This window comes from Cyprinodon tularosa, unplaced genomic scaffold (assembly GCF_016077235.1).
Source record: "Cyprinodon tularosa strain WSP-4 unplaced genomic scaffold, ASM1607723v1 ctg37, whole genome shotgun sequence".
In the NCBI taxonomy this organism is placed as follows: domain Eukaryota; kingdom Metazoa; phylum Chordata; class Actinopteri; order Cyprinodontiformes; family Cyprinodontidae; genus Cyprinodon; species Cyprinodon tularosa.
The window spans coordinates 2,726,930-2,749,792 of NW_024039085.1; the positions used below are offsets into that span (position 1 = coordinate 2,726,930).

Consider the following 22,863-nt stretch of genomic DNA (forward strand, 5'->3'; position numbering starts at 1 on the left):
TCTGAGTTAACACATGACGCAGATATTGCTACTTATCGGAACAACTGAAAGTGGCATAAAAGCTAAAAAAAAGATGAAAAAGTTGTTTAAGGCTCTCAAGAATCTGTTTATAAGTGGAATTCTGTGTTGCTTTTAGCACCGCATTTGTAGATCTCCTTGCAAATCTGATCTTAACACAATCTTCAATAAGTGATATCTTAATGCACGATTAAAAACATATATTTATATATTGTTTCATCATTGGCATTCGTTAACTGGGAGAAAGACATAGTATTTCACAGTCAAACATGAGGCGCTCTGCAAACATTCCAACCTGATGAAGCACCATAGAGAAAAAAGGGCTAAAGATCATTAAGGGTCACACTTTACACAGATAACAGATGCACAACCTAAACCCAGACACATAGTTTTGTAGATCAGTTGAACTTTTCTATATTTTGTTTGGTGCATTTGCATTAAGGCCCAAAGCAAAGCATATAAATATCAAGTCAAAGGGACATGCAATCTACTAAACCTTCTTTCAAATACCATTATTAGAAATGCAGCATATAATTTTGTTTAGGTTTAATTTCAGCGTAAATAGTGCTGTTTTTGGAAAACCATACAACTTAGAAGCCAAAGTACCTCTGGAGGAACTACAAATATGTTGAGCTCAGGAGGGAGAATCAGATTACATTAGACACAAATAACAATGCCAAAAGATATTAAAATGTTGTACTTGGAGTTTAGCACAAGTCATGTGGTGGATAGACCAAAGAATATATTCTGGAAGAAGAGAATTGTACTTTTACTACATGCAAAATCCTATGATTTGTCCAAAACAAGAACCGCACAACAGCGTTAGGTCACTAACCCCTCAATAAAACTGCAGGCAGCAGCACTATGCAGTAAAGAGGCAAATTAACCAAGGACAGGAAAGCTGGTCTGAATTGATGGGAAGATGGGATACCTGTTGAAGGCTGCATAAGACTTAAGAATGTGCAAGAGAGCCAGCTTCCTGCAGAGCAATTAAGAGTTAAAAATACAGTCCCAAGTTTAAAAGAATGCATTTATTATTATTTCACCTATTTTGGAAATACTATTTTGCAAAACAAAGCAAAAAAGTTCATAGTAGTCAGTCTCCAAAATCTGCAGCAGAATTGCAAAGTTGGTTCTCTGAAGCTTTAAATCAGGGGATATATACAATCCTTATTGGATTTTTATCAGTAACTTTGTTTTAGAAACTAAATAAAATGTTCCTACCCTAGAACTTTATATTGGTCTATTAAATAAAATGCAACTAAAATACATTAAAAAGTATCATTGTAACATGAGCATGTTACTGATTGTAGCAAGAAAAGGGCATTGATTACAGGGTAATGACCAGTTTCCAGTGGCTTTTTGCAAGCAGGTTTATTACAAAGTAGCATTACAGTAACAATTTAAGCTCTATCGAAATGACAATACATAGACATGAATGCAGATTGAATGGCTACATAGAGGTGGCACTTCATCAACGCCACACATTGCTGCGTAGTGGAGAAAACAAAGGAGCAGCTGCTGTGACAAACAAATAAAAAGCATGAGGATTACAAGGCTTCTGCTACTTCTCCTATGTAGGAGTTTTCAAAGGTTTCTGGAGTGCTTACTAGTGTTTAGTGTAATATATTGCATTGCCCTTTCAAATGCAAGGTGGCAGTATGATATAGCACTTAAATAGATATTTTTTTAGTGCCTCAAGCTGTATGATATTGCACCAAATGCTCCAAAATATCAGCAGGCATAGGTTACAGTACATTCAGTTACTTTCAAAATGCTCTCCTGCTTTTTTGCCCTTCATCAGAGTGAAGAAAAATTCATTTGACCATTTAGCATGGTTATTCCCAGATTTTTTAGTGTTCATCAAACCTCTACAGGATTTGCATAAATAAAATTAAATACAATACAAAACAATTTGACATTTTCAGAAAAAAAAATAAAATACATTAAAAAACCAACACACACAGGGCCATCAACAATCCATTCGCACACAATATTAAACCATATTGCCTCTTAACAGAATATTTTACATCTTCCCAACATATTAAATAACACTCAACACATTTGCAGTCTCTTAAGGTAGACATCTACAGTGTTCAGCAAATAATTTGGGTGCAACTAGCTTCAGGGTCATTGTTTTAAAGGCCACTGGCTATCGCTTGGATCCCTTGGCCAGTTTGCTTGTAGGAGTGGTTTTCCTTTGTGGAGTGGGGATCTTGGATTGTTTTCCTCCTTGTTGGCGGGATGTGGGGCGTGGCGTGGCCCGTGTGGATTCCCCCACTGTCTCAGACACATCTGAACACACAGACTGGATGTCTGAGATGTCAAAGTCAGAGGCGTCGCTCCCTCTGCGACTGCTGCCTCTGCTGCCGGCTTTACTTCCTGGTCGGCTGGAATTTTTTCTTGACTCTGGAAACATAAAAGCATAAAATAGTAAATAAACATTATGAAAATTATATATTGGCAGTAAGTGAACATTTACAGCTTTTACAGAATCACAAATCCTTAATCTCACTCCAATAGTAAATCCCTCCAAGAAATGTATTTTTCCTTAATTCTAAGTAGAAACATGTAAATTATCTGCAACATATCTTAATAACTATTCTGGCATTTAAAAATGAAAATGATGAAAAAAATATATAAAAATGTTCCAAGATGTAAAAAGTTTTTTTTTTATATCTGCAGAGAATTGTGTGTTGAGATTAATTCTTTATGAAAAGCAGATCGGTGACCATGGGGGACTTATGAGGGAGTGGCGACCTAGTGGTTAGGGCAAAGGGCTTTGAATCCTGAGGTTATGAGTTGACAGTGGGGCACCGCACAATGGCAGCCCACTGCTCCCCAAGGGGATGGGTTAAATGCAGAGAAGTAATTTCCCTCTGGGATTATTAGAGTATATAAAATAAAAAAAATACATAACAAAAATCGAATATATATATAAAAAAAATTAATATTGGCATTTACATGCAGGAAAATTTTCAGAGAGCAACCTTACCACCAATTGTCTGTGCTCGTGCTTTCAATACAGCATTGTTGATCAAACTTCCCTCTTCACCTGACTGAAATCCTTTGCCAGATAAATAGCCTGGAAGACGCAGTTTGCTGCCTTGAACTGCCGTGCCCTTTAAAACAAACAGACAAACAAGGAAAAAGAAATAAGTTATTTTTAACATATATAAATGTAAAAAAAAATGATGGAAACTTAGATTGAAACTTTTAACTTTTTATAAAATGTGAGTAGTTTTAAGTGAGTAGTTGTTAGTATAAAAGGGTTCATATTTCAAAATAAAAAACTGATCAAAATATAGCAGCCAGCTTTCAGGACCACATTAGATATTGAGTGCATGATGGAATAGATAAAAATATACCAGACCAATTAACATTTTTTTTTTTAAATCAGTTTTTTATATCAATTTATTTGTAAATTAAAGAAAAAAGGACACATGCAAGGTTAACATCCTAATAATATTGATTTACTCTCTTATATTAGTTTGAAATACTATGGATCTCAGTTGGGTTACAAGCCTGCAGCATTCTCCATCACATTATGGTTTCTACGATACCTCTGAGGATGAACCTTGACTTTCAAAGGAGTCTGATGATTTTAGAGGAGTGGAGGGTTTGCTGTTTGTAAGCCATGGCTTATCATAATTGCGAGTAATGTTCTGGGAAGTCTGGGAAACGATGGCAAATTAAGAAAAATTGATTCACAAATCAAGAACTATAAGGAAACTAAGCGGATGGTGTACGTTATGGGGTAAAAATACTTGTAAAATAGATGAGATGAATATCAATGTGTCATGGGCAGGGAGATAAATGAAAACAGGTTTTCCCTCTTACCTTAGGAGTGCTGGAGGCAGGAGGGTTTGGCGGAACTGGGTAGCTCTGACTCGAGGTGGATCTGTTGGGAGAGGCTCCTCTGGAAGACGGACGAGACCTCCGGCCTCTGTAGCGGAAACTTGCCATTACCTGTGTTGCTCCCTCCGGAAGGATGAACTTTTCCCGGAGCTCCATGTTGGTCCGGCCTTTAGCTAAAACATGAAAAACCAGAATGAGTCATAAAGAGATCAATGAACCATCAGGGATTGTAACCCTCTCTTTTTAGTGTGTTGAAGAGATGATGACAAAGGTAATGATGATGATGATGATGATAATGATGATAACACTTTATTTTTTTACCACTTTATGTTGGATTGGATTTGAATTTGACAAATTAAACTTTTGTCCTGTTTTTAAACAGTTTTTGTCAAAAATTGCAGGTAAAGAAAAGTTTAAATGAATAATGTAACCACAACAAATATCCACATCCATATCAGTTGAATTAGTGGAAAACCTTAACTTGATGATGAAATAAAGTGTTAACGATGAGATGTTATTGGTCATCTAAGCAAGATTCATGCAGCATCACATTTCACCCACTCTGAGTAACAGGAATCAAAACACTGCTACAGTAACATAGGTATACCTTAATACATTATAAAACAGTCAAAATATTTCAGTAAATCAATTCAAAACTTGAATCATAGAATAGAACAGACAGAGTGATGTATTATAAGCATATATTTTAAAGACTTTAGATAGTATTAGATTACAGCAAACTCACCTAGAGCCATATATCCATGTGTTTTTGAGAGTATGCAATCAATTCTTGGTTGGGGCTTGTTTTGGAATAATTACTGTATCATTGTAGCATGGCATAGAGACAATCAGCCTGTGGCTCTGCTGAAGTATGGACTTAATAAAACACAGCAGACCAACAGCAGCAGATGACATAGCTCCAAAATTCATCACTGACTGTGGAAACTTTGCACTGGTCCAAAAACAAATTGGACACTGAGCTTATCCACTCTCCCCATGGACACTGGAAGTCCAATTTTTTTCTTTAGCAAAAAAAAAATCTAATCCATATTATCTGGTAAAGAAATATGACCATGGTAGCCCATTGTCAGATTTTTAAATCTGCAGGCTGTTGCAATTCTGACTCTGTCCTCAGGTTAGAAATTCCAAATCTCCTGAGAATGCTAGACTTTTTCACAGGTATATGGATTCAGTTTTTTCAATAGCAATGGCATCAATAGCTAAGCACAGTCTGCCAGTTAAATATAAAAAGCAGTCTTATCCAATATAGATTAGCCCAGAGGTCTGCAACCAGCGGCTCTGGAGTCTAAGTGGCTCTTTGGGCCCTCTACCATGGCTCTTAACAATGGCTAAAAATGATAAATAAGCCAACTATTGGTTTTGAATAAAGTCTAATAACAAATAGCAGTCTAAAAATCTTTAGCAGGTTTTCGAAAGAAAATTTGAAATTCATTTTTTTTTTTACAATAGAAGGACAATAAAAAATATCACAAATATGTTTTTAAGTATCTTGTTTGTCATTATCTTGGAAATTCTGTTTTTTAATTCTGTTTTTTTTCCATTTATGATCTTTTAGTCATCACATAACATGCTATTGAAGAAAATCCACATTTTCTCTTTATGAAACTATTTACCCTTGTTTTAAAACCTAAAATACAAATTGTTTAAACAACCAATAAAAACTATTGGTTGTTTAAAATGGCAACAGATTTCCTACAGCAGATATTAGCAAAACAAATAGAGAGTTGTGTTTTATTAAAATCTTGCGTAATATTTGCAGCTCTAAATGACTTTTATTTGGCTGGATTCTGGGAAGATTTTAAAGGTTGCAGATCCCTGGTTTAGCCCATAGCATGCTAATAAAATACAATAAAACATGTGTATTAAACATTTCTTTCTTAAAACATCATAATATCAGACTTCATTTTGGTGCTTCGATTAGTTGTGATTAATCTATAATAGGGAAGCAGCGACTCCATGGGCAAATTAGTAGTTTCACAATCAGAATTTGCTGGTTCAAATTCAGCTTCTTCAAGTAATTTGACATATGCTCCAGGAGAAGGCATTAAAGTCTATATTGCCTACCTTTCTGTGTTTGAATTTAAGTGCAATCAGGTGAAAAGCCCTGAACAAGTTCTCTCCATTTACCCCTTTAAGAGAATAGAATATACTCAAACTATAATATACTGTAAGATATTTTTTTTGCATTGAGTTACTGAAATGAATGTTATAATTTAATCAGATGCACTTTTTCATCTTTTTCTAAGCCAGCACTTGAACGACAAAAAAATAAAAAAAACAGACAGCAGCAAAAAAATCAACCTGGCTGCAAAAAGTTGCTGTTTCATGCAATTTAAACGAGAAAATAATGCTGTTTCAGTTTAACGTATTAAAAAATGTTGTTTGCAGTCATGTTGTCAGACAACTCTGTATATTTATAGTTGTTAAAGTCACACAGGCCTCTCCTCTTGAATTCTTAAATAGTCTAAGGTCATGGATAAAGTGACAGAAGATGATGTGAGTCACACAAACAACTGCATGCATGAAAACCCAGCGGCAGCTGACTGGGAGTGTTTTCTGAGAATGCAGTTTATTCACAGTGGAGCGCTTACACGCTGCTAGGTTACAGAAGTGATACACACCAGGACCAACACAAGCAGCACACACTCGGATGTGCAGACACACATACCGCCAGTGGGTTCATGGAGCAAGGTGAGAAAGTTTGAGATTTGCCAACCTATAGGAGACTGAGTAATTGAAGAGTTTGACTCCGAGCGCAACATTTTGCTCCCGTAGTGATGGACTAGAAGGAACGATACCGTGTTCAGCAGCAGGAGGGTTAAAGCAGGAGAAACATGGATTTATGTTAATGAAAAGGAAGGCAGAAACATGAAGAACACTAAGGCTATGGATCAACAGTCACTTTTAAGGGCAAAAAACTTAAATATCCATATTCATTTAGCTGGTAAATGCACAATAACATATAAAATGATAAGTACCCTTGTAAAGTCCAAAAAAAGTTCCTGTGGCCAAAGAGGACCTTAGATTAACATTCTGCACTCTCTGGGAAAAAGAGGCTGTATTACGGTAATTAATGCAAATTACTTATAGAAACATGAGAGTATTTTCTCCAGCATCATTATATCTGTTTTAATGTGAAATGAAACTGCTTAAAAGTAGCTGCTCTTTCACACAATTTAAGGTGACCTTTCTAGCTACAAAATATAAGTGACCCCCTATAAAAAGAAGGCTAAAAAGTAACTTAAATGCTGTTTATTACCAATCTTATAGACAGAAAGTCTATAAGAATTAGCCACAAAACTCTAATCTGTCTCTTTTTACAACAGAGCTATAACTTGTACTCATAATGGATTCAACAACTATATTTTGAAATGCACTACATGTAAGTCTTTAAATATGAAAGTTAGATAAATATTAATTTCTAATCAAGAAAGTATTTTAAAAAGAAATATCAATATTGCAATCATGCTGAATGTATTCATCAGTGTATTGCATTATATAATAAGAGTATTCTATTCATAAATCAAGGATGGTGTATCTTTATACGGACAGAACCTGAACTAGTAATCTTAGAGTGTATGAACTTGGCAGAATTTGACAAAAACAGATTGTTTCATTTCACTCATATCCACAATGTTTACTTTCTGTCTGCTCTCACCTCGACAAGGGTCGTTTTTCACAAGGAATTCATCCAGAGCCATCCAGCCTCCGCCCACCCGCACCATGACTGTGCTGCGTAAAATTCGCACAAGACGCAGCTGCTGAGAGTCTCCAAACTGAAATGGGCCGTAAGGAAAGCAAAAGGAGGAAATGTTAGAAACACTGCAATGGAAGCTCACCTTCTGCTGTCAAACTAAAAAAAAAAGACTTCTTTGATGTATCACAGTGATAAATTTAGCACAGATTTTAGTGGAATGAGATTATATTAGTGAGGAAAATCAGCCTTGTGAGCAGTCTGGTTTTCTCTTTACAAAATCACATGCATATGTAGACACATAAAACATAAAAGTTGTATTATCAAAAGTCTCAAATCACCCAAAGTTAAATCTAACTGGGTCTGTTCTTTTAGTGTGCACAGGGTGTTATTTTATGTGCACAGCCCTTCCTTTAGTACCCACAATAGTCTGATGTAAAGCCTGGATGAACAATGTCATCTAAATTGTGAATTTCTGTGGCTGATGGTTCTATTTTATAACTGGTTCATGCAATCAGCTTTTCAGAAACTGACACAGCGCCTTTCATGTTTTTGGCTGAAACATCATTCAGGCTCAACATTCAGACCAGTGGGAGGTGAGAGTCATAAAAATTGATGCTTCCTAACGGTTTCTGGAGCTAAGTAGAAAATGCATCAGTTTCTCAATTGTACCAGTTTTACAAACGGAACTGAATGATGTTTTATGTGTGTCATTTTTGCACATGTTAGTTCTCACTGTAATAATCTCACTTCAGTTTCAGTCACATGCAGCTTAACCTATAACTGCAAGTTCAGCTTATTGAAAAAATTTAATAAAATTGAGTTGAAGGCATATGATTATACCACCAGAGGGTACTAGTGTACAATAATTTGCCTCCATCTTAACAAATCATATACCATACAAACATTGAGCATTTCATGGACTTAAATGCTTCAAGCTTCATGAAAGTAATGACATGGCAGTTGGAGTTGCACAAAAACGTGCAAATGACAATCACAATTGCATGCTCTCTGTCCATACAACAGGCTGACATCATGATCAAGGGAGCAAACATCCAACTCCAGCAACCTTTGTTGCACTTTCTACAGCTATAATTTAAATGCTGAGAATGCTGATGGCACTGATGCATATCAGATGCAGCTAGCTCTGCTAACACAGTGGGAAAAAATGGGGGAAGGGTTCAAGTTGTTTCTGTTTAATTAACCATAGTGTGACACTCAGACATGACCAAACACTGATGATTTTCATCTAACTCCTTAAAACTGCTTCAGGTTTCTTGATATAATCTTTTATGATCATAGAAATGATTAAATGTGACTGGTGATTCTAATGATCAGAAACATTACAGGTGATGAAGTAAAGAAGAGGCACAAAGAAACAGCTAAAGAGTAACCATTTACCAGAATACAGCTTTCCAAAACCTCAACGTGTAGGTGGTGGGTAAGATTTTTATTTTCCCTGTTTGCTATTGTCTCATCGCCCATTAGGGAGTCATGTAAGCAGTGAACCAGACCAAACTGTCAAAAGAGTTATTTCAATTCAATGTTGAGTGATACATTAACACAAACTGTTGCATAAGCCACCTCTTATACCCTTATCCAGTCTCATTAACCCTTATCTCAGATTGACTTTTTAACATGTACAGTCTCTTGCAAAAAATATTTCATACCCAGTCAACCATTTTACATGTATCCACAATACAACCATAATCCTTTTATGTATTTCATTTATACAATTAACCGACACAATTTAATTTTATGTAAAATAGTTACAATTGGTATGTATACTTTTGCAAGACACTGTGATATCACAGAATTATTTCTCAAGAAAGGAAGGAAAATAAATGTCGATATCATTATATTTGCCCAACTTTGTAATTATTTCTCATAATGAGAAGTTGGCTGAAGGATGAACCTCTGTCAGCCATTGTGAAGGTAAATCATTCCCATGACACTGAAGCATAAAAGCCAAGCAAACAGAAAGCGCTGTTAGATGCGCGGCTGATGAATTTATGCCAGAGAACCACTGAATACACAGCCTGAAATGGTGCTGGCAAGTCAATATTGTATTTCCTGAAACTCAAAAGCAGATATATAAACACATATGTGAACAGATGCAAAGGTTGTCATGTTGGGCTTTTAATAGAATGAATCTGTTTGGTTTAAAAATAATAATCATGTGCTAATACAAATATTAACAGTATATATTTTTATTTTCTACTTCTGAGTTCCAGTCTAATAACTGCAGCCAAGAATCTAGGCAGAAAGTGTTAACTGGACAGCAAACATGGTAAATGCAGAAAAGCATAAAGGATTTAAAAGGAACAGAACAGACATGAACACAGAGGACTTTGCATGTACCTGGTTTCCAAGGTAGAACTGGTGGAAAAAACAATAAAAACATATAAAGATTAGCAAAAGTGTAATGAATTTTTACCCATTTAACACTTACCTTCATATAGACCTCCCAACCCCACCACCAAAAAAAAAAAATATATATATATATATATACATATATATATTTATACAGTATATATCTGCCTTAGATAGACATGAGGTCTTTAAAACTAACATACACTTACCCTATATTTATTTGCTCCGATTTGTTCCACTTGAAATCTTTTTGGACATTTGCATTTTGCAACTTGACGTGTAACCTGCAAAGAGAGTGTTTATTACTGAACTGTCTTTTTAAAAACAAAATTCGATCTTTGGCCATAAAGGTTTTATATTACCTCATCTTCGATTTTGTCAGCATCAGTTAATGGCTTGTAGGCGTCTTTGTTTGGATGAAGAGCTGCCACAAACTCATAGTAGTCAATATAACCATCACCGTCTCTGTCGAATATGTCCGCTACGGCGCTCATCTCCAGGCGGCTGGTGGGGAATTCTTGGGAGGAGAAAATGCACTGTTTTAGCGTATTCTCAATTTTGAATGAATGAATATTTGTCTTATTGTCTTTTGCCATTTTAGGTATAATTAAAAAAGTCACTTTTTACAGGATGGTTGTAAGCTCTTTCATTAGTTGTGTAGTAGACACTTACTGGATGATAGAATTCCCTCTATGAACTCCTGTCGGGTCACTTTGCCATCCTGGTCCTTGTCAATCCGCCGGAAGAAGTCCATAACACGAGACTTTTTGTGGTTCATCCAGCGCATGTAGCGTTTCCGCCAGACATCAAAGTCAAAGTTTGCAAATTCCTTTAACTAAACAAAAAAAAGAAACACTGAAAGTGACACAAATTTCAAAAAAAAATGCGTTTACAAAAATATAGAAGTCCTGATTTACCTCCTCAAGTCTGTCTAATGCATCATTGAGTTTCCTCCTTCTGTCCAAAGCCAGGAGCCACACATGCTGCCATTTGGTAACTAGCAGGTTAACTCGTGGGTTCTTGGTTTCAATCAGAGCTTGTGTTGTAGATGTGTACATAGTTTGTGTGGGAGAGCGTTTTCCTGTAGGTGAAAGATACAACTCCATATAAGAATAGTCATGATATCATTTACGCTGCCAAAAGGGGAAGATTAGGATGTTGAGTCACCATGCAGTGACTCAACACTTGGCCAGGTGCCTCATATCACACTCTGGGCAGGATATGAAAGGGATACATACTTCCAGCTCGTCCTTTGTCCAGGACGGGGATCTGTGATTGAATGAGGGGCTCAGCAGCTGGTTTCCTTTTATGTGTTTTAGTGATTTTGTCAACATCTGGCTGCTTTCTTGTCATTTCCTCCATGAAGGTCTGCAGAGGAAAGTAACAGCTACTGTAATTAAAACGGCCATAAAACCAAAACAGCTTTGGACAAGTAAATCAGAACCAATCAAAAGAAGTTTTTTTTTTTTTTCCATAGTTTGACTTCACCTGATGTTCTGCTATGAGGCTTTTGATTTCTTCAATTTCCTGAGGCAGTGTCTCTCTATCTCTGTCGCTGAGGTTAGTCTCAGCCCACTGCAGCCAGGTCAGCAAATTTTCCAACAGATCTTGAGTGGCTAACAGCTCAGTAAGGGCCAAGCCCAATCGCTGCTGGTGCTGTCTGACCCAGGCCTGTACCTGTAACAAAAGCATATATGAACTCCCGAGGTTTCCCTCTTTAAACATAGTTAGTTACTTCCACAAATTTATTTCAGAAGAACTTTAGATCTGGCCACATTTAACATATTGTGCCCTGAAACCTTTAAGATATGTTTTTGAGACACTGCTAGTATGTTGTGATCAAAAACCCCTTTGTTTGCATGTGTCTCAATACATGCCAGAGTGTTTTTTTTTATAGGTTGACCTCATAAAATAGGAAATTGTGAAAGAATTTTGAATACAATAAAATAAATTCCGAATTAGCAAATTCAAACAGTGCTAAATGTGGGAGCGGCTTCTGTCAGACCTACACTGAAAAAAAGTTAAACAGCTGTATTGACCCACAATACTGCAAATTAAGGAGGCAAATAATCATTTAATACATCATATCTGCTCCTCTGAGTTACAGGGGATAAAGAGGATCCTTGTCCCTTCTAAAATCCACCAGCATCTCCTTAGTCTCATGCAGAAGCATTGTGTCTGCACCACCACATCAGGTGTTCAACCTCCTCTCTGTATTTGGACTCATCATTGTTTGTGCATCCCACTACTACTGTGTCATCTGCAAACCTCAATATATGAGAGCTTGACTTCTATTGCATTCGTATGTCAGCAGAGCTAACAGCGGGGGCTCAGCAGGTAGTCCTGGGGTGAGGCAGTGGTTAGGAAGTCCAGGACCCAGTTCCCCAATTCATGACCACAATTGTTAAGGCTATAGGTTGGGAATCATTCAGGCCTGTCCCTGTGGAACACTTGGTCCCTGTGGAACACTTGGGGACAGGGATAACAGTGGCAGAATTTAAGCAGGTTGGGAGAGGAGTGACAGTAAGGTGTTAAAGATGTCCGCAAACCCCTCAGACAGCTGGTCTGCACAGTCCATTAGAACCTGCCCTACGATTTTGTCAGGGTCTGCAGCCTTACAGGAGTTGATTCCCTGAATGGTCTTCCTCATGCCTGGTGTAGCCACAGGGAGGGGCGTGTCACATGGTGGTGATATGAGTCTGATGTTGATAGCGGTGTTGGGATCATCAAAGAGAGCAGAGAACCTTTTGAGATAATCTGGCAATAAGGGGGTCCATTGGGCTTTTTTCATCTCTGTTGTAGCCCGTGATGCATTTGATGCCCTCCCAGGACTAGAACAGGACCCAACTTAGTATTAAAGTAATTAAAATAAAGCTTAAACCACGGGAGATGGAGATGCTGCTGCACCTATATGCAACGCCATGGCAATGGATGAACCATACCCGAAAACTGTTTCAAGTTTGAAAAATTGCCTTGTCAGTGTTTAGGGCTTATATTGTAACTAGTTTGTAGATCAGCTTTGCATATGCCATAAAGTTTTCACATATTTTCATGCATGCAAATCTTTTTAAGATCAAGCCATAAATGTGTGAAACTAAAGGAGAAAGCTACTTCAACCAAAATCAGCTAGCTTATCTACAAAATAGTTTGCTTTTGGTTCTTCTGCGGGTTCACAGAAATAAAGGTAAAAAAATTTGATTATTTAATTGACGACCTAACAAAACATAGTGACACCTCTCCAAAAGTTATCTTCTAAATTGCTAGTAGTGACATTAAAGTGTGTTGTAAGACAAATACAAATTGCATGAAAGGCATGCATAGCAGCTGCAAACTGACCTCTTCAAACCTGGCTTTAATGATGGTGTTCCAGTGCTTGATGGTTGTGATGGAGTCTGGATGGCATATGCTGAGAATAGCCTCCCCCATACTGGTTGCTTTATTCAGAGCAACTCGCTTCTCCTCCAGCTTTTTCATCAAATCCTTTAAAACAGCAAATAGAAAACTGTTTACGTTTGGATTGGCTTATCTTTAGCAAACCTAAAAATAAAACATTGCTTGTGTGGGTTTTCATCTGAGAGCAATGCAGAACAATTTTTGAAAGATGAAATCATAGGAAAAATAGAGTGCTCAGTTTTTGGCTTTAAGGAAGACACGGCTGACAGGTTACAAGCAAGTCTTGACTGTTTCTTTGAGGGGAAACATAATTCAAAATGTTGGAAAGCCTGATTTCTTTAAAAAATAAGGGAAACAATCCTCAGACTGTACAATAAAAATACTACCAAAAGTACTACCAGGTTGCAATACATAATGTCAGACAGATAAAACCCCTAACCCAACTCAACGAGCAGGTGCACCAATTTTTTTATCATGAAGCCTTTTTTAAATGAATAAAATAATAACAAATAATTGTACTTTATTGATCTCACATTGAAAAAAATGTACCCCTTCATTTAACCCATCCCCTAGGGGAGCAGTGAGCTGCCATTGTGCGGCACCTTGGAAGCAATCGGGAGTTAAGGGTTTTGCTCAGGAACCCAGAGTAGAGACAGTGGGATACTGGGTAATTGCAATGTTCTCAGAGCAAAAGTGCACTGCTCTAACCCACTAGGCCAAAACTCCCCGAAATCTGCCTTTAAACCATCCCATTGGGGAGCAGTGGGCTGCCATTGTGCAGCGCCTGGGGAGCAGTGTGGGGTTAAGGGTCTTTGCTTAGGGACCCAGCGTGGCAGTCTGTGGGGGTGGGTCTCGAGCTCAGAACCTCAGGAGTCCAAGCTAACGACTAGGCCGCAGCTTGTGAACGACGTGATGGAGGATGGGTATCTTTTTTATACCTACCTATCTCATCTATTTAAGGATAAGATGCATTGACTAGACTTAAAAAATCTTGAGTAAAACGGAAATATATGTATGTAATGACATTAATAGATTTAGCTAAATAAATAAGAGGCGGGTTTTAAGGACTTGTTCATCCACCAAGCAAGACAAGGTGTCTTTGTCTTTTTTCTTCAGTTGCGTCAAAAGATTGAAGTTTTTCGCACAATCTGCCGAATGAAAACATCTCCGGCCTTTGAGAAAAGTTTTTTGTTTTACCTATTGTTATAATTGCTTTATGAGGATCCTTGGACCTACAGCAAGTGAATGCATGTATGTATGTCACTACATTTAATATGAAAAAACTATGATGACACTCAGAGATGCTAGTTGTTGGAAAAGAAGGACATGCAAAGTCTAGTTTGCTTGCATTTAGCATTTTTGCCCATCCTTCTAAAGTATTTAATAAAATTATTTGCTTGCCTTGTGTTGTTCAAGTAGCGCCCGCAGAGCTTCCTCGTCATCAGGCAGGCTACCATGAAAACGCAAACTCTGTTCCGCCTCAGCTAGCCACTCCAGCAGGATATGAACAGAGGAATGAAATTCCTCAGCCTGCAGCAAGAAAAAGAAACATCAGTAAGGCTCAGAGTAATAGTTAATCTTCCATGTAAAAAAAAAAAGAGAATTTGCGGTACCTGACATAGGGCTTGCTCAAGCCGGGTCTGCTTGGACACAGACAAGTTGCACACAGTATCCCAGCGAGTGCTCAGCTCCTGCATCTGGGCTTTGACCCAGGAGGAGTCATCATGGCTATTCTCAACAAGCTCCTTCGCAGAACGCTTGAGAGCCTGAATGCTCACTGTGCGCTTTCCCAGCTCCTTTTGGAAAACCTACAAGAACAAGTTCACAGAGGAGACAATCATGAGATGCATCGGAGTGTAAAGCATTCAACACTTTCTGAACTAATAAAAACAAATGTATAGAATTTGAGATATGCTATTCTATATACCGGACAAAACTGCTCACTATAAAGGGAATTATTACAGTGCCTTGCAAGATGGTATTTGTCTTCAAACTTTCCTTTTTTGAAGGGGGTATGGTCAATGATTGTTACAGACCCAGGCCTTATGAGCTGGACTCTCGGTTTGTGTGCGTATTTGAATTTGCCTTCCATCAGTTACTCTTAGTATTTACTAGTGTTGCGCCTATGCCATTTTTTTGGCCCTGATACCGATACCCGATACCTAGCTGTGCAGTATCGGCCGATACCATACCGATACCATCTGTTAGAAAATAATGTGTGTGTATATATGAAGAACTGCATAGTACTGCTACATAGTACCAGTATCGGGGCCCCGCCCAATACTGGTATCAGTATCGGTGCAACACTAGTATTTACTATTCTTTGCTTTATCTTTAATAAACGTTATGCACCTTTAACTGTGGAATGGTCCCCCGTTGATTGCCATGACAAATATATGATATTAAAACCTCTTTGACACAACAAATATAAAAAGTGTGATACATATTTGTATTCAGATCTCCAGAGTCAAATTTTTCAATTATTATTATTATTACTTTTTTTTTTTTTACGTCAAATACAGAAATAATGACTTTTGGCCCATTCTTCCCTCTAAAAGAATTCATGCCCCGTCAAAATGGACCTGTGAATTTTGAGTTGTTATTGTGGATTTTGAACCGATTTAGTATTTAAACTTAAAGATTTAACACATAAATATGATCTTCTGTATTTCTTGCAATATCCCTCAACCCGCTATTCTATTGAACAGTAAACCTCTAGGTAATACTTTGCATGTAGGCAAATAGACCACTTTTTCAATTTTTTTATATTCCAAACCCAGGTTTCAATTTCTTTCCACTTCACAACTATGCTCGACCTTATGTTGGTGAAAACTTTTAGATTCCAATAAAATATATTTTTAAGGTTTTAGTTATTAATATGACATAACGAGAAATTGTTCAAGGGATCTGAATATTATTTGAAGGTACTGTACATGTAGATATCAGACACATTTTATGAAACAAGCAAACATACAAACAATACCCCAAAGCCCTTTTTACTGTATGACAGTGCCATCCATTAAGTTGTTTCAATACAGCTGCCGTCACAGCCCAACCCTTGTGTGGTTTAAGTACCACAATGATTAGAAAGAAAGCCACAAAAAGGATGAAAGTAAAAGGTGGAGGGGCTGAAGTGAAAACCTTTAGATGTTTTCAAAGTCACTGCTTTTCATATTTATAAGCAACCAAAGTCTGACATATTGTGTGTGTTTGATCTGTTTTTTTTTCTACCTTATGGTTGTCTATCAGGTTGAGAACCAGGTCAATGTCTCCATGTATAGGCTGGTCCTCAGCCAGCTGAGGCTCCACCTTATACAGCCAATCGATGAGAGCCTGGAGGGCATCTGTAAACTGACCAGAGAACAGCAGGGCCTCCTCCAGTTTGTTTTGTCTGCAGATGAACACAAATGACAAATCAGTTCCCTGGCAGCAGTTGTCGACAAGAGAATAAAAAGGGATAATTTATCCTCACCTTTCAATTGACTTTCCACAAACCGTGTCCCACTTATCCCTCAGCTCACTAAGCATGTCGTCCAGTTTCTGCTTATCATCCTGAAGGACAGTTTTATCTTTCAGGGCCCGCCCAGTTCTAGCAGTGGTATCGTACACGGAGTGTTTACTACCGAGGGCTTTCTGGAACTCCTGGATAAGAGAAAACACAATCACATTTTCCAGAAAAACTCAAATCTGTCCTCTGCTGAGAAGTCTGCACCCTCGGATGAAAAGTCAGAAGAAGATTATTTTCTATCTACTGCTGGAATGACAACAGTGTCCCAATCTGACTGTTGTGATTAAGATGCAGTGCTATGTAAGGCAAACACAAAAGGGGGTCAAATCTGAGCTACTGCTCCAGAGAGATTAAAAGTATCCAATCCCTAATAGATTTGGTCCAGCACCGGATTACGATAGGATTAGCTCGATCTACCTATAAAACAATGCAAACATGGCAAGAATGAACAATAAACTGAACAGATTAATGAATAATATATCTTGAATGATAATGAAAAATGTCCCTAAATAGTCCTAACTGCTTCCCTTTAAATGTTAAACATGGTCACATTGGTCAGAATGAAAGAGAAAGCAAATATATAAATAAATACTGCATGTTCTTGGACATAAGCAGACAGTAGTTTTGCATCCAACATAAAAAGAGGCAAATATTTGAGTGTTCACATTTATAATCAAAACAAATGTCTGCTACCTTTATCTGATTTTGAATTACACTTTTAGATTTAATAACAGAAAAAAAAAAAAAATTTTGTCTGTAGTAACAATCGATCATAGCTGATCAAGTTCTGTTTTAATCCCTGGTCAACTGATTTGTGCATCTAATTAAATATTTATGTTTTCGCATGTGTTTACGTTTGATGAGTGAAGCCATGAGTGCTGTATATACCATAAAAGGAGAGGACCTAGCAGGGTTTATGTTCTATACATTTGGCTACACATTGATTTGTCACCTTGTGCTGTGCCAGCTGCATCTTGATTTTGTCTGGATCATTGGCAATTTCAACCTCAGAGTCCAAGGCCTTCTCAGATTCTTCCAACCACTCCATCAGTTTGTTAAAGGTTTCATGGAACTAAAAAAAAACATTGCAGAGTATGCAGGTTTGAAATATGTACCATTGCATTTGATTTATCACAATGTTCTGTTTTATGTTGATGTGATCAAGCTCTCTGGCTGGAAGCTTAGATTTGTTCCTTACTAACAAAAACAAATCTAGAACATGCAGACAGAATATAAAACAGGCCTTAAATATAGTTTCCACTAAGCTTTCCAATAATAGTACAACAATCCGGATAACATTGAAACAAGCCAGTGCCAGACTCAATATAAACATGGATGAAGCGTTACCTGCTTTGCCCTTTTCCTGGCATCATCCAGCACTCGACCTCGCTCTACAGACCTCTGCACCAGCTTCTCCCAGCGACTCTGTACGCTGAGCAAAAGGTTCTTGATCAACACCACATCCTTTTTCTGGCTGAAATACTTCAAATGCGTGCCCGTCTTGTCCAGCTCGATGATGTGCTCTCTGTGGGAGTTCACCTCAGTCACAAACATCTGAACAACCACGGAAAACATGGAAAGAGGACAGATGTTTATTTTCAAAGTAATGAAGAAAAGAATGTAAAGATAAAAACTGGTTATATTCCAAAAATACATTCATTAATGATACACAATCTAAAACCTATTTATTTTCATCAGGATTAGTTTTCCCACCAGAGGCTCTGTCTCTCCACACATCACCTTATGCTCATCAATCTGAAACATGATGGTCTCCAGAATGAGGGAAGCAGGAGAAACCATGTTCAGTGTCTGTTCTGCTTGGGTCAGCCAAACAATAAAGTCCTGAAGAGAGCTGTGGAAATCTGTGGCCAGCGTTAAAGCCTCTTCAAGCTTTGCCTGTGGACACAAACCACCAGAGTGTTGATTTCCCTACATACACAAACATTGTCCTAATAACTACAGTTCACTGTTCAGTGCTGCAGCTTTCCCTGTTAACAGATCTGGGCGGTTTTAATGGTTAGGCTGAAAGGCAATAATGAGCTTTTAATTGAGGAAGATAGACATCCACAGTAACTCTTTTCTGAATCATATCTGCTCATCCCAGAAGAGATGGCTCAGTTCCATAGTATGACAGTGAAAATCATATTACAACACATTTTTGGGATGATAAAAAAAAAACTCAACATTTTTGGAGTGAATAATGTTGTTTTGACAACATGCAGAGCTTTGCAAAGGTATTCAACCTCCATCAATGTTTTCAGATTGTATCGTATTGCAATTGCATACTTCATAGTAGTCTTCTGGGATTTTATGCAACAGACCATCAACAAGCAGAACATAATTGTTACTTGGAAGGAAAGGGTTACAATGTTCATTTTTTGTTTTTTTGCAGACCCTAACAGGTTTTGCACTATACTTAGCTCAATCATTTCCTCATCAACACCAGAAAGCCATCCTCACAACATGATGCAAACTGTCAGACATCCAGTTGTCTGAAGTTTAAAACTTTCTCTATGTCCTTCCTGGTGTCCTCCTTAGTCTTCATGAGGCTGTCTGTCCACTAATGTTCTTCTCCGACCCTCATAAAACAGTAGCTTTATATTTAGATTTAATTGCAAAAATGTTTCCTTTATTCTTAAATTGTGTGACTTCCAAAAACAATTGGTTGGACTGGAATGAATTCATTGGTATTGGCAGTAAAGAAGCAGCATTAAACAATCAAATGAAAACTTTCCTTTTCTTGTAATTGTGAAAAATTGTGATTTTCAAAATAAATAAATCAGTTTTCTGTTAAAGGTGAGAAATTTGAAAATGTTTGAGAGGTATAAATGCTTTTGTAGGATATTAGACACAAAAAAGCACAATTTAAAAGACATATAAAAATATAAAATTATGGTTCTGAATTTAAATAAAAGTGATCTGTTTTGAATATCTGTTTAGTTCTTTTCCGGGTCATCACCAGGGCAACACATAAAAAGGTTATGCTCCACCTCGCCGACAACTGCACTGCTGCAATCAAGAGCGTAACCATATCCTGAGCACCTTTGCCAGCACTTACACCCTTCATTATCGACACAGGGATTAAAGGCTTCTAGCTGTAGAGTCAGAGCTCAAGTGTTTGTCAGCAATACCTCCCTGGGACAAGAGGTGGTGAGTCATTTCTGCTCAGAGCGCTAAATGCCATACAGTGACTCCCCTACCTTCCTCTCTGCGACCTTCGCCTGCACAGCTTCCCATTTCTCCTTCAGGCAGGAAAGGTCCTGCTCTGTATTGATGTCCGGGCCCTCGGGCGTCATGGCAAGCAGCTGGCCTCCCTTCTCAAGCAGCTTCCTATACAACTCCCCCTTAGCCTCAAAGGTAGAACACAACTCCTAAAACAGAAACAAATACCATGGCGTGAGGAGAGTTTTTGTCAGCGAAACAAAAAGTTCAAGACAGCTTGTTAGTAAGCAGCTAGGCCAAGTTTTATCCAAAAATGGAGAAAGAATGAGCACAGCAAGGCCTTTTAGGACTCTGAGAAACATGTTTCCAATAATAGTTTAAACAGTATAAAGTTACCAATTTGGAAAAGTTATTGTTTCCAGAGTTTGGCTGTTTTTAGTTCTATCGAATGTCACATTTCTGTTTCTTTAGGAAACAACTGCGGCTGAAGTGTCTCCATTACTGGGAGCAAAAAAGTAAAGAGAGAAAACATTCCCAGATTCATTAAGGTCGGACATGGACTAATCAATTAGAAACACTTAATAGACTTGTTTGTCACACTCTGCGAGATGTGTATTTTGAAGTGTCGCTTAATTTTCCCACTTGAGATAAAACACAGCACAGACGCAGCCACCGTCTCACCAGCCTGCCATCTGCATGCAGCCTTTCATATTGTTAAACACATACCAGATGGGCGTTAAGCTGCTCCCGAGCCGTGTCTGGTAAACCTCCCACAGCCTTTGATACCAACAGCTGACGTTCTGTGTCTTTCAGCCATTGCTGCATATCTTCTATCTCACCATGGAAACCTTGGGCCTAAAACACAATACAACCTGGGTCAGAACAAAAGGTGACTCGCACACACAGACCTGAAGCTGGGAGAGGAACGGGACTAAGTTAACAATGACTTCACATGATTTCTGACATATTCCATATCATATTTTCTTTTTATCAAAGCAGTTCTCCTGAAGTGTGTGATTATTAGAAGTGTACCACAGGTTGCCAATTTAATAATGAATTTGTGGGAATGAGATCAATCATCCAAACAGAATGTAAGGACTTTATTCTTACATACTGGATCACAGTTTGTAACCATTAAAGAGATTATTTTGTGAAATCTGTAAGAACCTGAAGCAGAGATGCTTCAAGCTGTTTCTTCCTCTGGTCCGTTTTCTCAAGGATGGCCTTCCACCTATGGTTTAGATTCTCCAGTTTGCTGTGTAGGCTGGAAGCTTCCTCTCCAGCGCTGGACTCCACCAGCTCATTACCCGCTTTGTTCACGGTCTCCACTGTCGCCTTGTGAGCCAATACATCAATTTGGAGAACCTTTAGAGAAAAAAACGACTTGTTAACTAACTGGTGACCTGTTTTAAGCATTTCACAGATACCAAACCGGATAGATAGGACATTTATTGTGGAGGTTAACTATATTCCAAATTATATAATCTAATGAAGCTATAATGTGACTCAATGATTAAAGGTAGATTTGTTCCTACATGATGCTTGGCGAGCTCTATCTCGATGGCTTTGGGGTCTCCTGCAGCTTTTCGTTGTTCATTGAGCAGTTCTTCTGTGTGGCTCATCCAGGCCAGCAGCTCATCCAGAGCATGCTGGAATTGGCCCAGTGCCAGCAGCCCCCCCTCAAGTTTGTGCTGGATTAATGACAGATTGACCCATTAAATTTAGCATTCAGCACAAACACTTCACATAAACATGGAATATTTAACAGTCCAGTGGAGCTTTTGTTTTAGCTTTGATACTTCAAAGAACTTGAGCAAGTAATTCCTATAATGATCAAAGAGGTTAACAGAGGTTAAATACTAAAGGTATGATAAAACAAATATTTTATTTCAGCATTTCTTTTACTAATATACTTTAAAAACCTACAAAGGATAAAGGAACAGGTAAAGTTTAATATAAAATCGGTTGTAAGTAGAACAGTCTATTTAGTTTGGGAATTTTTTTAAGCAACTTCAATGCAAGATAAATTATTAAAATGTCTACATTATTTTAAAAGAATAGTATTTTTTTATTATTATTAATCATAAAAGTCTATATCTTGAAGGGGTGCAGTTGAGTTTTCCTCTCTAGGTCGTTTCCCTGCCCTGACCTGTCGGCTGATGATCTTTTCGTCCAGGTTCTCCCAAAGCATTCTGAGCTCAGACATCGGCTCCTTGATTGCACAGCGATCAGCCTCCTCTGTCACCTTCTTCAGTAGGAGGCCAGCCTGGTGGTTCAGGCGCTCCATCTCGATCTGGAGCTGGTAGGCTTCTCCTTTGAACTCCTGACAAAAGGAGCAGCATGAAACCAAGTCAACCAATCAGTCAACACAAGCTCAAAGACAGGCAGAGAAAAGCAGAGCCGTTTGCTTAGGAGAGTGTTTGCGTTATTGCACATCAAAGGTGCATTGGAAACCTTTCTTTTAGAGGAAAAAGAAGTTCAGGTAGTGAATTGGTGCTTAAAAATTTACACAGCAGATATGAATAGGTCTGGTGTTTAAAAAAATCTGCTTTAAAAAAAATTATTCAGGGAACAGGAAAGAAGAGAATCGGTTGTAAATCTGTTATCATTCAGTTTCACAAAGAATCATCACTAGTACCTTAAGTTCTACGATTTGCTGTTTGACCGTCTCCAAGTCTGTGCCTACAGGGGACATTGAATCCAGTTTGTTCTCCAGAATATCCACCCAGTCAAACATACCCTGTGTACAAAGTAGGAAACTATTGTTCACGTCACAAAACAAAGCTTAGTTCACACAGAGTCATGTTACCGCCATGTTCTTCTCATTTCATGCAGG

General features: G+C 37.9%; 1 protein-coding gene across 2 annotated transcripts in view; it reads right to left on the reverse strand.

Moving 5' to 3' along the window:
* Positions 1–1,359: 1,359 nt before the first annotated feature.
* The window catches only part of dst (dystonin), a 130,676-nt gene continuing 109,172 nt past the window's right edge, over positions 1,360–22,863 (reverse strand). The window contains exons 78-105 of one of the 2 annotated variants that reach the window (XM_038296257.1): positions 22,666–22,767; positions 22,177–22,350; positions 21,563–21,718; positions 21,195–21,392; positions 20,754–20,882; positions 20,066–20,236; positions 18,606–18,761; positions 18,213–18,419; positions 17,818–17,937; positions 16,830–16,999; positions 16,589–16,748; positions 14,971–15,165; positions 14,759–14,887; positions 13,301–13,444; positions 11,453–11,641; positions 11,203–11,332; positions 10,882–11,045; positions 10,637–10,799; positions 10,327–10,481; positions 10,174–10,248; positions 9,953–9,970; positions 8,993–9,109; positions 7,556–7,673; positions 6,566–6,679; positions 3,859–4,049; positions 3,582–3,692; positions 3,014–3,140; positions 1,360–2,427 (exon numbers count right to left, since the gene is read on the reverse strand). In XM_038296257.1, the coding sequence (XP_038152185.1) occupies positions 2,171–2,427; positions 3,014–3,140; positions 3,582–3,692; positions 3,859–4,049; positions 6,566–6,679; positions 7,556–7,673; positions 8,993–9,109; positions 9,953–9,970; positions 10,174–10,248; positions 10,327–10,481; positions 10,637–10,799; positions 10,882–11,045; positions 11,203–11,332; positions 11,453–11,641; positions 13,301–13,444; positions 14,759–14,887; positions 14,971–15,165; positions 16,589–16,748; positions 16,830–16,999; positions 17,818–17,937; positions 18,213–18,419; positions 18,606–18,761; positions 20,066–20,236; positions 20,754–20,882; positions 21,195–21,392; positions 21,563–21,718; positions 22,177–22,350; positions 22,666–22,767 (4,140 nt within the window). In that variant the 3' untranslated portion in view covers positions 1,360–2,170. Of the gene's footprint in view, positions 2,428–3,013; positions 3,141–3,581; positions 3,693–3,858; positions 4,050–6,565; positions 6,680–7,555; positions 7,674–8,992; positions 9,110–9,952; positions 9,971–10,173; positions 10,249–10,326; positions 10,482–10,636; positions 10,800–10,881; positions 11,046–11,202; positions 11,333–11,452; positions 11,642–13,300; positions 13,445–14,758; positions 14,888–14,970; positions 15,166–16,588; positions 16,749–16,810; positions 17,000–17,817; positions 17,938–18,212; positions 18,420–18,605; positions 18,762–20,065; positions 20,237–20,753; positions 20,883–21,194; positions 21,393–21,562; positions 21,719–22,176; positions 22,351–22,665; positions 22,768–22,863 lie in introns of those variants that run through there. The other variant, XM_038296256.1, reaches the window with a different exon arrangement.